The 14263-nt window shown below is 39.9% G+C and overlaps 1 protein-coding gene across 3 annotated transcripts in view; it reads left to right on the plus strand.

Annotated features, from left to right (window-relative positions):
- The window catches only part of tafa5a (TAFA chemokine like family member 5a), a 147538-nt gene that overhangs the window by 77996 nt on the left and 55279 nt on the right, over positions 1-14263 (plus strand). For all 3 annotated transcript variants that reach the window (XM_079622156.1, XM_079622155.1, XM_079622154.1), the window contains exon 2: positions 6348-6497. In XM_079622156.1, the coding sequence (XP_079478282.1) occupies positions 6348-6497 (150 nt within the window). The remainder of the gene's footprint in view (positions 1-6347; positions 6498-14263) is intronic.

The raw sequence follows: 14263 nt of genomic DNA on the forward strand, positions 1-14263 counted from the left end.
TACCACAAACCTAACAGTCTGTCTGTACTCAACTAATATTCTAATGAGAGTCATTGACATGTAGGTGCAGCATTACTTATAGTCAACTGAAAGTCTTAAAGGGATAGTTCACTTTGAAATTAAATGTTGGTATGTTTTAGCTTACCTCAAGGGCATCCAAGATGTAGGTGTCTGTGTTTCCGCAGTAGTTTCAATTTTGATATTTTTAGGTCAAACCGTTCTTGTCTGACAGTCATATCATGCAGGTCTATGGTCACTGTCTCAAAGAGCATGCACAGAGTCCAAATTAAAACAATTCCTCATCGTAAGTACACATTTATGGCCTAAGACACGAAACGAGCGGTTTGTGTGAGAAAACGAACAGTATTTATATCGTTTTTACCTCTTGTAACACAGCCACATCCAAGTGATCTGAGGCCGCGGGCGCTTCCATTTGTGTGACGTGTACACAGACTGGTGCATAGATATATATATATACTAGATGTCGCATTGAATACATTCGTTCCAATGAACTGCCGTAGCCAAGGCGACATCTAGTGTATACATCTATGCACCAGTCTGCGCACACGTCACACATCAGGATGCGCTCGCGCCCTCAGATCACTTGGATGTGGCTGTGTTACAAGAGGTAAAAACTATATAAATACCGTTCGTTTTCTCACACAAACCGCTCGTTTCATGTCTTAGGCCATCAATGTGTACTTACGATGGGGATTTGGACGATGGGGAATTGTTTTAATTTGGACTCTGTGCATGCTCTTTGAGACAGTGACCACAGACCTGCATGATATGACTGTCAGACAAGAACGGTTTGATCTAAAAATATCAAAATTGAAACTACTGCGGAAAAAAAGACACCTACATCTTGGATGCCCTTGAGGTAAGCTAAAACATACCAAAATTTTATTTCAAAGTGAACTATCCCTTTAAAGGGACCATTAAAATAAAGTTAAACTGTTAATTGTTTTGAGAGCAGTGACCTGAGTTTCATATCGTAAATACCACATCTTCCAAAAATCCCTGAACTCTTTTGTCATTCATACTCCATTACCTGTAATACACTATTTGCAGCCCATTTTTCAAATGCTAATATGCTGCTTTCAAAACTGTTAAAACAATTATTATAATAATTGCACATTTTGTGCATTTCTACAGAAAACATAGGCTATAAACAATCATAGCAGGACATTTACAGTAAAATGAAATAATAGTAAAGTCAATCATTTTTCCATAATATTTACTGATTAGGTTATGGGGGTTTTTCTCACCAAAAGAAAGTTTTTTTTCTTCATTTCTACCGTCTCTCTGCCTCATAGAAGCCTTGAATAGATATCAGGCTCATTCCTTCAGAAGGAAATGCAGAGCAATGAATACTGCAGAGTCCGGAGCTTCAAAATATTTTACAGTCTTGACCACATTTTATGCTTATCATTAGTATCTATCCTGTAATTGGGGAAGCCATGGTTCTGAACACATAATAAGTGTCTTAGATCTGTACATGTGTGTAGCATTGATATTAATCAAGATTAATACCTTTTAAATCTGATATGTGCACCAGTAAAAGGTCCACATTAATAATTGTATCTTTCCTTAGTTATTGCTAGGCTGGCCCTATAAGAAAAAGGATGTCTTAGAAGCATCATAACTACATTTCAATTATAGGAATTGCAGCTAATAAAAGCTACAGTATGTCAACTCAAGTCAAGTCATCTTCATTTATATATCGCTTTAAACAATGTAGATTGTTTCCAGAGCCATATAACTCTTTCACAAATGTTCGAGAAAGATGTGAGCCATTTAAAGATACATGGAAGAGCAGCTCTAAAAGAATGATAATGTTCAAGTAATATGTTAATTCAATACCAGCGGAGCACTGAATAACAAAATGTAGTTTAAACTAGGACAAAAAGCAGAGGAATGTTATTCAATGCATGAATTGCTGACAAAAAGGAGATTTTCAAAAGGGCTTCATCTCAACTCTTCGTGTCTTACTATGCTTATAGCAATGTAAGGGAAGTTTTTTTTTTTTTTTTATTCAGTTCCTGTTGGGGATTTTCAGATCTGGCAGACAAATGCAATCTCTGCAGAAATGAGTGTTAAAGAGAAAGATGGATTTCCCGCTGCTACGCACATATGACATGTCATTATCCGACATCATCCAGAAGCTTGGAGGAGGGGGAGAATATAAATGAAATGAGTTGATGTAAAGAGAAATAATGTAATAGCTTTAGAGTGAGAGACAATCTAGAAAGGAGAGAACATTTTCTTTTTATCATGGGTCATGTTTATTCTGGAGATTTTGGTTTCAAAGTGTTTTTTCATGCTTTTTTAATGGTTTGAGGGGAATGGAACTCAGCGGAAGGAAGGAAACTTACACAACGGCAAATTGGAGTTTCACACAGTTCACTTGCTTCCAGAAGGGTTTCAATTAACAGAGGAAATAAATAAATAACATTGATGTTTGTTCAAAGTTCAAGTTTTAGGCTTCTAATTTGCTCTATTTGTTTTAATTTCCATGGGCCCATCATGGTAAATGGACTGCATTTATATAGCGCTTTAACAGACCCATGGCCACCAAAGCACTTTACATACTGCCTCACATTCACCCATTCACACCGACGGTGGTGTCAGCCATGCAAGGCGCCATCCAGCTCGTCGGGAGCAGCTGGGTTAGGTGTCTTGCTCATGGACACCTCGACACTTGGTCAAGTGGAACCGGGGATAGAACCACCAACCTTCCAGTTTGTAGACAACCTGCATGAACCATTTTTGCTAGTTTCAGCCTGACGCAGTTATCATTTTCACGTCCTGCGCCACAAGGTTTAAATAGCAAATGCATTTGCGCCCATTTGTGCACCCATGCTGTTCTGAAAAGGAGGTCTGTTCAGGCGCATTGTTGGCGCGTTGCTATTTTGACGCAACTGAAATAGACTGCGCCATTGACCAACTAAAATCTGGTCTAAAGTCAATGGCGCAATATTTGTTTTGTTATTTAAAGAGTGCGTTAGTAATATGCGCCTATACGGGTCCACAACGCGCATAGACTTTGTCCCGTAGATGGTCTGCTTGCTCGCTTTAACCTTGTGCAGGAGCAGATCTGTTTCCTCTATGTTCCGTTCCATTTTTCCGCTTGCAAATTTGGCCATGTAAATAGCGAATCCACCATGGCGTGAGCACAACTGGCTTTTGAAGGGAATGAGACACTCTGAGATTGTTTTTAGAGATTTTCAGATACCCTTTTTCCCTTCCCGATACGATTCCTGGACTCAGGGTATCGGATATACCTGGGTGTGTATCTATACAGCTGCAATTCATAGTTGCCCTGTATGAATTGATATAATTATTTTATGGTGTGCTTCAGACTTATCCCTTAATAAAACATGAACAAATACACACAGTGAACTAGAATATTTTTTATTATCTGACATACATTTCACAGTAGTATCTTATTTATTTTTAAGTGAAAAATAACTTCAAATGCAGCCACAAATCTAATACTGTAAACTGAAAAAGGTATTTTAGTTTTACAATATAACTGTATAAAAAAACAGTACAACAAATAAATCTAGGAATCCAAAAAATTATATATGAATAATTTAAGAAAATAATCTCTTTAAAACTTAAAGATGACGGCGTCGCTGTGCCCACACCCAGTGTGCTTGTCAAACTCAGTAAAGACAGCGGGGTCGCGTCGCATAGCTCGAATAGCTTAGGGAGCGCTGTTTCAGAGATGTATTTGCGACCAGGCGAACTGTACCGGGACTCCAAATGTTCAATTAAGCTGCAAAATCCAACGTTTTTGACGACTGACAGTGGGTGGTCATCCAGAACAATAAACTCGATAATTCTGTCGGTTATATTGCCAAACAGTGGACATACTGCTCGCGCAAGCATTTTAATTTCATCTTCACTGCTCTAAACGGTGGTTGCTTGTGGCGTCACAGCACAACTTCCTGTGTTGCCGCAGGCAACCACTGTTTAAAGCAGCGAAGAAGGCTTGATCTCCGATTTGCAGCGTTTAGCAAAGCTAGCGTGCAATAACTAGGTATTGTTTATGAAAATGGTATCGGATCGGTACATGGGTACAAGTACTCGCCGATACCGATGCCAGAATTTTTATTGGTATAGGTGGCATTTCCGATACTAGTATCGGAATCGGAACATCTCTAATTGTTTTTTTGCACGTTACGCCCAAAACACACCCATTACTCATTAAGAGAATAGGGACAACCCTTTTAGACCATGCGCCGGGAGCGCCGACCATTATTTCCGTCGTTAAACTAGCAAAAGTGGATTCGGACACACCCTAAGTGCACTTGCACCATGCACTTTAGACCACATGCTTAGATCCTTAAAATAGGGCCCATCATGTGTACTTGAATTTTAAAGCAATAATCTGAAATAAAAAAATGGGGGAATTATTATTAAATAAGTTGTGAAACCCACCTATCAGAATGTATGGCTTTGTGAACAGACACAGCAGCCAAATTATGAAATATCAGGAAGTTGTTTTTCTTATCACCTGCAGAGCTTAAGAAGTCTCATCTAGACAGCAAACACACTGACAAATGGATTTTTACATAATCCAACTCACACACTCTGCAATCTTTAGGCTAAAGGTTGAATAAATTCCATGAAAACACAAACATCTTGTTAAGCTTGATGTTGTTTAACCTTTGACCACACATTTGGTGCGGCAGTGCAGCTGTGTATCTTAAGATCCTCCATTAGCCTGAATGCGACCTGTGCGTTAAGTTAATTAACCCTGTTTTACCTCAGCACGCTGACTCTGGGTCAGTTTAAATCACAGCTCTGACTCACTGCCAATCAGAACCCTCAGGTCTGGAGCAGGAAGCAGATTCCCTGTAGACCAGCTTCACATATAGACAGGTTAATCTGAGGGCTTCACAGAGGGCCAGAGGGGGCCCTTACTGAAGCTTAGAAATGCTTTAAAGTTGTGTTTTTTATTTATATTATTTTACTTATGGGCAATCATTCATTTATTTTTTGATGCAGGGTTTACTTTTTAAATTTGTTTAGGTTTGCTTGAAATTGCTTAAATTACTCAAACTATATCTATCTATCTATCTATCTATCTATCTATAATATAACTGATAGATTATCTATCTATCTATCTATTTATCTATCTATGTCTAGAGTTTCTATGTATCCATCCATCCATCCATCTATCTATCTGTCTATCTATGTCTAGAGTTTCTATCTATCTATCTATCTATCTATCTATCTATCTATCTATCTATCTATCTATCTATCTATCTATATATCTATCGATCGATCTATCTATCTATCTATGTCTAGAGTTTCTATCTATCTATATATCCATCCATCCACATATCCATTCATCCATCTATCTATCTATCTATCTATCTATCTATCTATCTATCTATCTATCTATCTATCTATCTATCTATCTATCTATCTATCTATCTATCTATCTATCTATCTATCTATCTATCTATCTATATATCTGTCTGTCTGTCTGTCTGTCTGTCTACAGTATCTATATATCCATCCATCCATCCATCCATCCATCCATCCATCCATCCATCCATCCATCCACATATCCATTCATCCATCTATCCATCTATCCATCTATCTATCTATCTATCTATCTATCTATCTATCTATCTATCTATCTATCTATCTATCCTACCTGAATATGTCATTGCTAAAGCTGCTTTGCACTGCAATCAAATTTTCGTCAGCACACACTGACAAAGAAAGGGAAGGTCACTAAAAAATTATCGATTGTTGCTTTTTACTTCACTCTCCTCTTTCTCGTGTTTTTACATAATTATGCATAAAAGTTGATACCTAAGCATAACTGAGAACCCCATTGTAAACTAAAAAAAATCTGTAAAAATAGGGCACAACGGTCGGCACTGATATAGCCCCGTGGGGAGCACCGACATATAGCGACATTGCGCTTCGGGTGACCCGAGTTCGAATCCCGGTTTGTGGACCTTTCCCGATCCCGTCCCCCCTCGCTTCCTGTCCTCTTTATACTATCCTATCCCAATAAAGGCAAAAATCACCAAAAATAAATCTTTAAAATAGGGCACAATGTTCCGTATTAATACTTTACAGGTGTATTACCTTGTAATTTAGAGTTTTGAACTTCATTGTGTTGTTTTAGGGTTAATGGAAATGTCCGTAAAATTACTGGATAATGTCCGGGTAATAAGTTGCCAGTACTTTTTCTGTTGTTGTTGTGTGTGTTTTTTTTTACAGTGTATGAAAAAACAACCTGAATAAATCTGAAAAATTATGATGTTTCGCAACGTTCCCCTCTGAACCCCTCTTCTATCTCTGGTTGTGTCCTGCAGGTCAACTGGCAGCAGGCACCTGTGAGATTGTTACTCTAGACAGAGACAGCAGTCAGCCACGCAGAACTATTGCCAGACAGACGGCCCGCTGTGCATGTAAGAAAGGACAGATTGCTGGGACAACGAGAGCCAGGCCGGCCTGCGTAGACGGTAAGATCATATCTGGGGATCTATTATTCAAAGCACTGTACTACCCTTGAAAACTATTACATACCAGTCTTGTTTTTTTGCCAAACCTCTAAAAAAAAAAAAAATAACCATGATGTGTATGGTAGGCTATAATTGCTGCCAGATATTCTCTTATGTATTATAATCATATACAATATTAGATCAGATGATTGTGTAATAAATGCTTCTAACAAGTTTCTTGTAAAAGACCAAGAGCATAAATGCAAAGCCATCCCACTGCAGATGAAACAGCCTCAGATATAAAGGCTTTGGACAAAACCGCCTTAGGCATCAAAGATTCGGATGAAACGGCATCAGACAAAACTTAAGAAATGTGTCATTCATTATCCATCCAGTGTGTTTCCCTGCCTGCAGCCTGAAATGCTGGGATAAGCTCCAGCCTTCCTGTGACGCTACATAGGACAAGAGGTTTGGAAAAATAAGTTTCATTTAAAATTATGCTTTTACAGAGTTTACAAGAAAAAGGCTCTGCAAAATACGGTATGCTGCTATAAACACCACTGGTGCCTGAAGCAGTGTATTTAATTATTACCAAATGATAGAAGGATTTTAGAGGTGGGAGTGTTTTTTTTTTTTTTTTGTGATATTACTATTAACAATAATATAAGAAAAAGAAGAGGCATTCAAAAATTAAATTAATAAATGAAAATGACATGCTGTTGTTGGCATAAGAAGCACTGCACATGTAACTTTTAATGAACCGAGAAAAATTGCTACTTTATAATATCTGTGGATTTATATCAGAAAATGAGGCACATTTGTTTGCATTTTATATGGTTATTATTCTGCTACTCTTCACACAGTTCTCCTAACCAAAAACATTAGAGAGTGTCATTATTGCTTTGTAAATAAACTTTACAAAAGCAACCATTGAATGATTGTATAAATTAACTGCTGTGCCAAGCTGAAAATTGGTTAGGAGAACTGTGTGAAGAGTAGCATTATATATATATATATATATATATATATATATATATATATATATATATATATATATATATATATATATATATATATATATATATGCTTCTCTTCACACAGTTCTCACACAATACCAATATATATATATATTAAAGGGAACCTATTATGACATTTAAAATGTTCCTAATGTTGTTTAGGGAGTCCCCAACAACAGTTTTACGTGCATGCAATGACAAAAAACACTTTTGTTTTCGTATAATATGCATTTATTTTTACCTGATTTGCTCACCGACTCCCAAATGATTCGTTCAACGACTCGTTTTTCCAAACCCCTCCTTTGCGCGACGCTAATCTGCGTTGATTGGTCAGATGACCCAGCAGTGTTTACAGAGATAATACTTATTGTTTAACACGGAGTACAATGATGCTTTTATCAATTAAATCGTGTTATAATAATGATTATAGTCCACTGCTTTGTAGTTTGTAGTAAAAAACTAAAAATAAGATAAAGAATTTAATGTTATGTTAGCGAGCATAGCCCAGAGTTCATATTGTAAAAGCACAATCAGTCTTTGTTTGCGTTAGCCCGATGCATAAACATAACGTTTACAAAAAAAAAAAAATGCAGTTACGTTACTACGAGGTATTATTCTATTCTTTAAGTCGACAACTCCGAAAACAACGACAAACACTTAACATATCTCAATATACAATTGTCATTGAAGACCTAGAAGCTAAACGGTGCTTACACAACAAACAAAATAATTATTAAGCATGCTACATAAAACATAAAAGCAACAATTATTAATAACACTTACAGGTTGTGATACAGAGGAGGAAGCTGATGCAAATACACTTGGAACTGAACCTTCCTTCAATATCAGCCGGCTCGCCAATCCAAGTTTGATTGCATTTAAGTTAAGCAATCGTCTTCAAAATGGCGCGAACAAAGCACAAGGCTCGGACTATATACTTCTGTGGTATAGTTGTATATATGAATTGTAGCCACTTAGTCTTCAAATGCTCCTCCCTGGGCAGATGAAAAAAGTTTGCTTTTGAGCCGCACTTCAGAACACAGCGTCTCGTCGCCATGATGTTTTCCCTGGCCTTGAAGCGCAATAAGTGGGCGTATCGTATTCAAATAACTTGACAAGTTGACGTCATCTAGTCAGAGAAAAAGCTTCGGTCTTCTAACGATTCATAAAAATGACTCAGAGTCGACTTTCACTTTTGAAAGACAATAACTTTATATACGGTGCACTTTCATATTTCAAACTCTGCAGGATGTTTTTGTTCACTTAGATCTATGTTACACACTTTATGAAAGGTAAATTTCAAAATTCCATAATAGGTGCCCTTTAATATTCTCTACTTCATTTGTCACCTGTGTTGGTACAAAACATTTAAAATTGCAATTAAATATGGCAATAATATATTTAACAATTTGTCCACCTCAATGTCTGTGGTGGTCAAGGCCCTGGATTTTAGCAGTGTATTTTGTGACACCTTTTTCTTGTAAACTGTGTAAAAACATCCTTTTAAATGGATCTCGATATGAATTAAATATTTCTGGTTCAACAGATACCTCTGACACCTGACATTTTTCCTGTGACCTGAAGCCTTTTATAAAGTCAAAGGAAGTCCTAATATTTACACCATACGTGTGGTTTGTTGGGAAGACGTGCTATCACTTTTCAAAGCGATCAGATGTATGGTTTTTGATAAAACAAACAAACAAACAAACAATTTCATAGAATACGCCCAGAAGACCCTAGTTGCATCCAAGTCAAGTTCGTTATAATGTTGTAGTACCGTACTTATCACAAAATACAGTATATTGTTTCAAAGCAGCTGTACAGTATATGGAGCTAATATTCTGACAAAATGATTTGAATTTGAATTGTGTAAATTGGAATTATTTGCAAGTGTAATCTAACAAAATTGAATTTTAGGTGGTAGTTTAAATAGTTCTGAATTTCAATTTTTTTAAACGAATATTGAACATTTGAAATTTAACAAATTGAAATGTTTTTATGGCTGAATTTTATAGACATGTATTTTCAAACAGTAATATTCAGTTTAAAAAAATTCAGATTCAAGTTTTCAAGATGAAGAAATTCAGAACTTTAAATTCAGTTTTCTAAAATTCAATGTCAAAAATTCAAGTTCAAAAATTCAGATCTGACAGAAAGTAGGTCACAGGTCATCCACAGGGAAGAGTAGATGATCTCAGAAAAGTCGAACAGAGCATTTTGGCCAATTGGGGACTGCGGAAGTTTTCCAGCGCGAACGTGGTGGTGGTTCAAGAGGTTGCCACTCTCTGACTCTAGTCATGAATCGCCCGGAGGTAAGTGATTCTTAAACATGAATGATTTAGTGTTTATATGTTAGGTTAGCGTTCTCAGCACGTGGGACATTTGTCTAAGCGGTCTCTGGTGTTTGTTTTAAAGTATATGTGTAAAATTGATTAGAACGCCACCTTGTCTACTAGACCTCAGTTACACAGACAGGACGTGAGCGGCGCGACGCAACGCAGTGCTTGAAGCGACTGTTGCAAAGAGCTGGGACTAGATCAGAAATAGGATGGGGAATCCGTGTGCTGTTGGGGATTTCACGGGTCGCGTCCGGTCTCTGCGTCGTAGGCTACATGTAAGCATAAGGTAGCCTACGAGAGGGTGTGCTGTATCGTGAATACGATGCAAACCGGAGTGCTTGCAAACCCTTCAGACGCACAAATTCCCCATCCTATTTCTGATCTAGTCCCAGCTCTTTGCAACAGTCGCTTCAAGCACTGTGTTGCGTCGCGCCGCTCGCGTCCTGTCTGTGTAACTTAGGTCTAGTAGACACGGTGGCGTTCTAATCAATTTTACACAAAATATACTTTAAAACAAACACCAGAGACCGCTTAGACAAATGTCCCACGTGCTGAGAACGCTAAACACAAAATCATTCATGTTTAAGAATCACTTACCTCTGGGCGATTCATGACAAGAGTGGACATTCTAAAACGCTTAACGTAAAAAACGCTTAACGTGGCTCACTGTACGAAGACAGTGATATTAAAGGACCAAACTCAGTACAAATCATATTAATAAACCATACTTTGTGTAAAAAATAAGAATATGAACGCAATGCGTTTCCGCGTTAAGCATGTTCACCATAGAAAACCGGTATAAGAAAACGCTTAACGTGGCTTACTGTACAAAGACAGTGATATTAAAGGACCAAACTAAGTAGGCCTACACATCATATTAATAAACCATACTATGTATAAAAAATCAGATGAGCCCAGAATATGAACGCAACGTGTTAAGCATTTCCTTACCATAGAAAACCGTTATAAAAAAAACGCTTAACGTGGCTTACTGTACAAAGACAGTGATATTAAAGGACCATACTCAGTAAAAATCATATTAATAAACCTATAAAAAATCAGATGAGCCCAGAATATGAACGCAACGCGTTTAATTAAGCATGTTAAAACCTTAAATGGTCCTTAATAAACCATACTAAGGACCATTTAAGGTTTATTAAGCCACGTTAAGCGTTTTCTTATAACGGTTTTCTATGGTAAGAACATGCTTAACGCGTAATTAAACGCATTGTGTTAATATTCTGGGCTCATCTGATTTTTTATACAAAGTATGGTTTATTAATATGATTTGTACTGGGTTTGGTCCTTTAATATCACTGTCTTTGTACAGTGAGCCACGTTAAGCGTTTTAGAATGTCCCTCAGAGAGTGGCAACCTCTTGAACTATCACCACGTTTGCGCTGGAAAACTTCCGCAGTCCCCAATTGGCCAAAATGATCTGTTCGACTTTTCTGAGATCATCTACTCTTCCCTGTGGATGACCTGTGACCTACTTTCTATCAGATCTGAATTTTTGAACTTGAATTTTTGACATTGAATTTTAGAAAACTGAATTTAAAGTTCTGAATTTCTTCATCTTGAAAACTTGAATCTGAATTTTTTTAAACTGAATATTACTGTTTGAAAATACATGTCTATAAAATTCAGCCATAAAAACATTTCAATTTGTTAAATTTCAAATGTTCAATATTCGTTTAAAGAAATTCAAATTCAGAACTATTTAAACTACCACCTAAAATTCAATTTTGTTAGATTACACTTGCAAATAATTCAAATTTACACAATTCAAATTCAAATCATTTTGTCAGAATATTAGCTCCATATACAGTATGCATGTGCCTTACAAGCTCGATATTGTTCCAGATATAAGTGCACAAAAGCAGGACACAGTCCACCAGAGGGGAAGAGAAAGAGAGAGGTAGAAAAGAGACAAATGAAATTTCAATCAGTTTAATCTGCTGGAGTCCTCAAGGTCTCAGCACAATTGTCATATGTGATGAGACATGCTGTGTCCTTCAGTCTGTGGAGGTCAGTTCACCCACAGGATAATCCACAGAGCAAAGACCCCAAATGCTTTACTCCTAGGGTTGGAAATTGAGGACCATTTCCTAAGGTCTATTCATATACAATCTCAGTATTTGGCACCAACTTTCTGTGCAAAGGAAACGTCCCGGTTACGCATGTAACCCTCGTTCCCTGAGTAGGGAACGTTACGTCGTGACGACGAATGGGGTTTCGCTTAGAAAGCCTCTCAACTTTGAGAAATAAAACGAGCCAATGGCAAGGAAAGTGCCATTGGCATGGGTCTGCGTGAATTGGCATGGCATGTAGCATTCTGTCAACATCATTGGTCAACATCAGACAGCGCACGTGAACCGATCATCTCTACTATAGTAAAAAAAACACAAACACTGTTGAAAGATACAGTAGGCTACAAATGACCTGTTCGCGCCACAAATTGTTCTCCGTCCTTAGCGACCGAGTCATTGAATGTGAAACAGCCGGCTGCTGTCGTCAGCAAGCAGCAATATTCAGACAACCTCTTGATACCTCCGTTTCAGTTTCTCGAACCCGCACAGTGCGGCGGTCAGAACACGGAGACCATTCTGCCCCTAGCTATGCGTGCGAAAGCATGGGAAGTGATCCCGGGCGTGTCAGAATGGGTGCTGAACGTTGTAAAACAGGGCTATGCGCTCCAGTTCGCTCGCCGCCCCCCCCGCGCTTTCGAGCCCGGACCGTGACGAGCGGCCCTTTTCTTATCTGATTTGATTTGTGCTTCAGAGTGCGTTTTTTTTCCGTGCAGCGGGTGGTGGTGGTAGGGGTCTCTTGCCAAGGGCTTCAGCCATCCTTCCGCTCTCTTCCCTGAATTGAAATGAAGTAGTGGGCTGTACTTTCCACACGATTGACATCAGGTTCAAGTACGCCCACAAGCTGTGCGAGTTATTCGTGTATTGCAGGTTGGCTGGTGGTTATGTTGCCCGCATACCACCTCCCATGGCCGAAACTGGTATTACGACACCTGTCGGGCCGTGGCTAGTAATGCTAATGCTAATTAAGGTTGATATCTCTGCAGCACTATAACTTGACATTTGTCCGAAGGGGGGCGGAGGGGGGTATGGGGACGACGACTTAAAAAATACACATATGACCCGGAGGGGGACTGCATATGGAAAAGCACTGGGGTGTCCAGCCCGCAGGGTGGAATGTTTCAACCCCAGGGGTGGCAGGGTGGCTTGCCGAGGGAAAGACACATGCTCAGAGAGGCTTACAGTGGAAATACACGTGGGGGTCGCCCAGAGGGGGAACCATGCACATGACGGCACCTAGCTAACGCGAAAGCTGCCGGTGGCATAACTCTGCCGTTGACTTCAGCAGTGCTGGAGGAACTCAGGGCTTCTCGGGGAGGCTCACCTGAGGAGAATATTGCATGTATCCAGTCCGCGGAGTGGAATGGCGAGCAAGCGAAGACACCTGAGCAGATCCTAGTACCGGCTGGTTGAAGCGAGTACATGAGAGGACACTGACTCCACTTGGAGATTGTAGAATCTCGTGAACGTGTTGGGTGTCACCCAGCCTGCAGCTCTGCTGATGTCTGTTAGCGAGGCGCCCTGCGCTAGAGCCCAAGAGGAAGCCACACTCCGGGTGGAGTGAGCCTTCACCCAAGGGGGCACGGTCGACCTTGCTGCTGGTATGCCAGGGTATGCCTTGCATTCCAATGCCAGGGTCCACTATCCAGTGAGACAACCTTTGCTTAGAGAGAGCCTTTCCCTTCAGCTTCCCACCATATCATACAAAATGGCTGGTCTGAGGTTCTGGAACACTGCGTTCTGTCTATGTAAGCACAGAGGACACGTACTGAATGGAGCAGTGCCAAGGCTGGGTCTGCCTCCTCCAGGGGCAGCACTTACAGGTTCACCACCTGATCTCGAAGGGGAGTGGTGGGAACCTTGGGCACGTATCCAGGCCGGGTCTCAGGATCAAGTGAGAGCAGGCCGGCCCGAATTACAGGCACGCTTCATCAACCGAAAATGCCTGCAGGTCCCCTAACCTCTTGATGGAGGCCAATGCAACCAGGAGCGCCAACTTAATTGACAGGAACTTAAGCTCCACTGATTGCAGAGGCTCAAGGGAACACTCTGCAGGGCAGTTAAAACCACTGAGAGGTCCCAAGAGGCAACAAGAGGAGGGCAAGGAGGATTCAGTCTCCTCGCACCTCTCAGGAACCTGATGATCAGGTCGTGCTTTCCCACAGACTTACCTTCTACTGCAGCGTGATGTGCGGCGATAGCGGCAGCACTTCCGGGGAGAAAGGAATTGGAGGCGGGTGCCGACGGGTGTCAGCACGTGCGTCCCCAAAGACCAATCATCAAGCCTTGAGCGCTCGGGACATGGCGGAGGGTTCCACACAAGCCCGATGCTCACGGCTGCCCGG

Source organism: Phoxinus phoxinus, assembly GCF_949152265.1.
Source record: "Phoxinus phoxinus genome assembly, chromosome: 9".
In the NCBI taxonomy this organism is placed as follows: Eukaryota; Metazoa; Chordata; class Actinopteri; order Cypriniformes; family Leuciscidae; genus Phoxinus; species Phoxinus phoxinus.